The sequence below is a fragment of the Cariama cristata genome, unplaced genomic scaffold, assembly GCF_000690535.1.
Source record: "Cariama cristata isolate BGI_N322 unplaced genomic scaffold, ASM69053v1 scaffold24860, whole genome shotgun sequence".
Lineage (NCBI taxonomy): Eukaryota > Metazoa > Chordata > Aves > Cariamiformes > Cariamidae > Cariama > Cariama cristata.
Window position 1 is genome coordinate 701 of NW_009593325.1, and position 2,042 is coordinate 2,742.

At 62.8% G+C, this 2,042-nt stretch overlaps 1 protein-coding gene across 1 annotated transcript in view; it reads right to left on the bottom strand.

Annotated features, from left to right (window-relative positions):
- Nucleotides 1-1,348: 1,348 nt before the first annotated feature.
- The window catches only part of HPS1 (Hermansky-Pudlak syndrome 1), a gene marked incomplete at its 5' end in the record, with an annotated part of 3,953 nt that continues 3,259 nt past the window's right edge, over nucleotides 1,349-2,042 (bottom strand). The window contains 3 exon segments of the mRNA XM_009710050.1: nucleotides 1,349-1,511; nucleotides 1,800-1,882; nucleotides 2,013-2,042. Coding sequence (XP_009708352.1) covers nucleotides 1,349-1,511; nucleotides 1,800-1,882; nucleotides 2,013-2,042 — 276 coding nt within the window.

Sequence of the window (2,042 nt, forward strand, 5' to 3'; positions counted from 1 at the left end):
TGAGGACAGATGCCATCCCCGCAGCCAGGGGGAAGGGCAGCCCAGGCCCAGTCTTGCCCGGAGCCCGGCTGCCATCGCTCCACAGTGCCTGGCCACAGCTGCCCTGTGCCTTGCAGCCTGGACTTTGCTTTCACAGTAGAACTTTTCCCAGGGCTTCTGGGTACGGGGAGAGGAGGGGGGGGCCGGAGCAGGGGACTCCTTGGCTCAGGGCTGGACGCTGCGTCCCAGGGCTTGCGAGGAGGCTGGCAGGACAAGGGCACAAACCAAGCCCTGCTCCGCTGGCACTGCTGACCCTGGCAGAGCTTTGCTGCGGGCTTGCAGGGGGGGCTGGAGACCAGTCCCAGTGCTGAGAAGGCAAAAGGGTTGTATCCTGCCTGGTGCTCAGCAGGATGCCAGGTGCTCCCCAGCCTGTACCCCGGGAAGGTGCTGGGCAGGCAGGGGGGGGGCTGAGGGACCCCCCACCCACTCTCTGCCCCAGGGAGGACCCAGGGGCACGTGGCTGATGGGCCAACAAGCACTGCGGGACATGGGGAGCTTGGCCCCCCTCGACCAGGCAAGCCCCAAACACAGCCCTGAAAGCAGCAGGAAAAGGGGCAGCTTGGGGGTGAGCTGGGCCCCAAACCCAGCGCTGTTGCTCAGCAGGGCAAATTCCTGCCCAGCAGGATGGGGCAAAGGCCCTGCCATGGTCCAGTGCTCCCCGAACTGCTGTTCCCAGCCCCAGTGAGTGGCATGGAGCAACAAGGGGCAGCAGCTGATGGAGTCCCTTGGAGCTGGCCCCATCCCCAGCTGTGCCCAGAGGGTTTGCATGTGCACCGAGCTCGCATGTGCCTGGAAAACACATCAACAGCCTTGGTTTCACCCCCTTTTCACAGCTGAGCTTGGCCTTGCAGCTGACTGGTGCCTGGGAGACTGGGTGCAGGAGAGGGAGTGCAGTACGGGCTGCACCTCCCCAGAGCCTACCAAGCCCTCAGGGGCCCCACACCCCACATTTGGGGATAAGGGTGAAGGGGGACGCACCATAGCCCAGTCCTCCATGCAGGTTTGGCTACACCATTTTGTTCTCTGGCCAAAGCCTAGCAGCGATGCCAAGCCAACGCTATACATCCTATTTTGGAAATGTACTTCTCAGCAAGATGGTGATTTGCCAACAACCTTTCAGCCCCATTCTCGGCTCATCCCTAGAGGCTGTTGGGTGCCAGCGAAGGCTGGGCAGTGCCAGCCTCGGCTGGGCTGGAGGACGGGAAGGCTGCCCATGGCTGAGGGCACACAGACACTGAGAAAGCAGCCCAGGCACTGGGAACACCCACAGACCCGCTTTAATCCTGGCCCCGAGGGAGCTGGAGGTAGCTTAGAGCAAGGGGATGCGGGAGGGCTCCCAGAGGCGCCGGGCCAAGTCGCAGGCCTGCTGGACCACGAGCTCAGAGGGGATGATGCCCAGGTGCACGGTCAGCAGCTCGTAGCACTTCACCACCTCTGCCTGGTGGTTCTTGCTGTAGTAACGCAGCAGCTTCCTGGGGAGAAGACGACGGGGGGCTCAGCAGGCATAGCGCAGGCTGGCACCCCTTTTCTAACCACCTTCCCCCTAGAAAGTCCCTAGTAAGGACACAGCGCCCAGACCAGCACACCAGCAGGACCACAGCACCAGGCTGAGGAGCTGGGCTGGTGCAACCTCAGTGACACCACAGCACCGGTACCACCCTGCAGTGACATCCCGGCGAGGACAGCATCACTCACAGGGAGCCCCGTGCCAGCACAGCCCCGGGCCCTGGTGCCAAACCACAGGGCTGGCAACCGCTCACCTGTAGTAGTCTCCTGCCAGCATCCCAATGGGAGCAGAATCATCGGAGAGAACTGGCATCTCCATCACCTCCAGCTTGTAACCCTGGGGAGAGATGATGGCAGAGGGCAAAAAAAGGATCGGTGGGGAGCCATAGCCAGCTGTGACTACAGCCCTGCTCCCTGCCCGCAGGTGCTGGGGCAGAGGGGCTCAGCCCCATCCTGGCCCCACGTACCAGCTCATTCTCAAACCAGAGGAAGTAGGA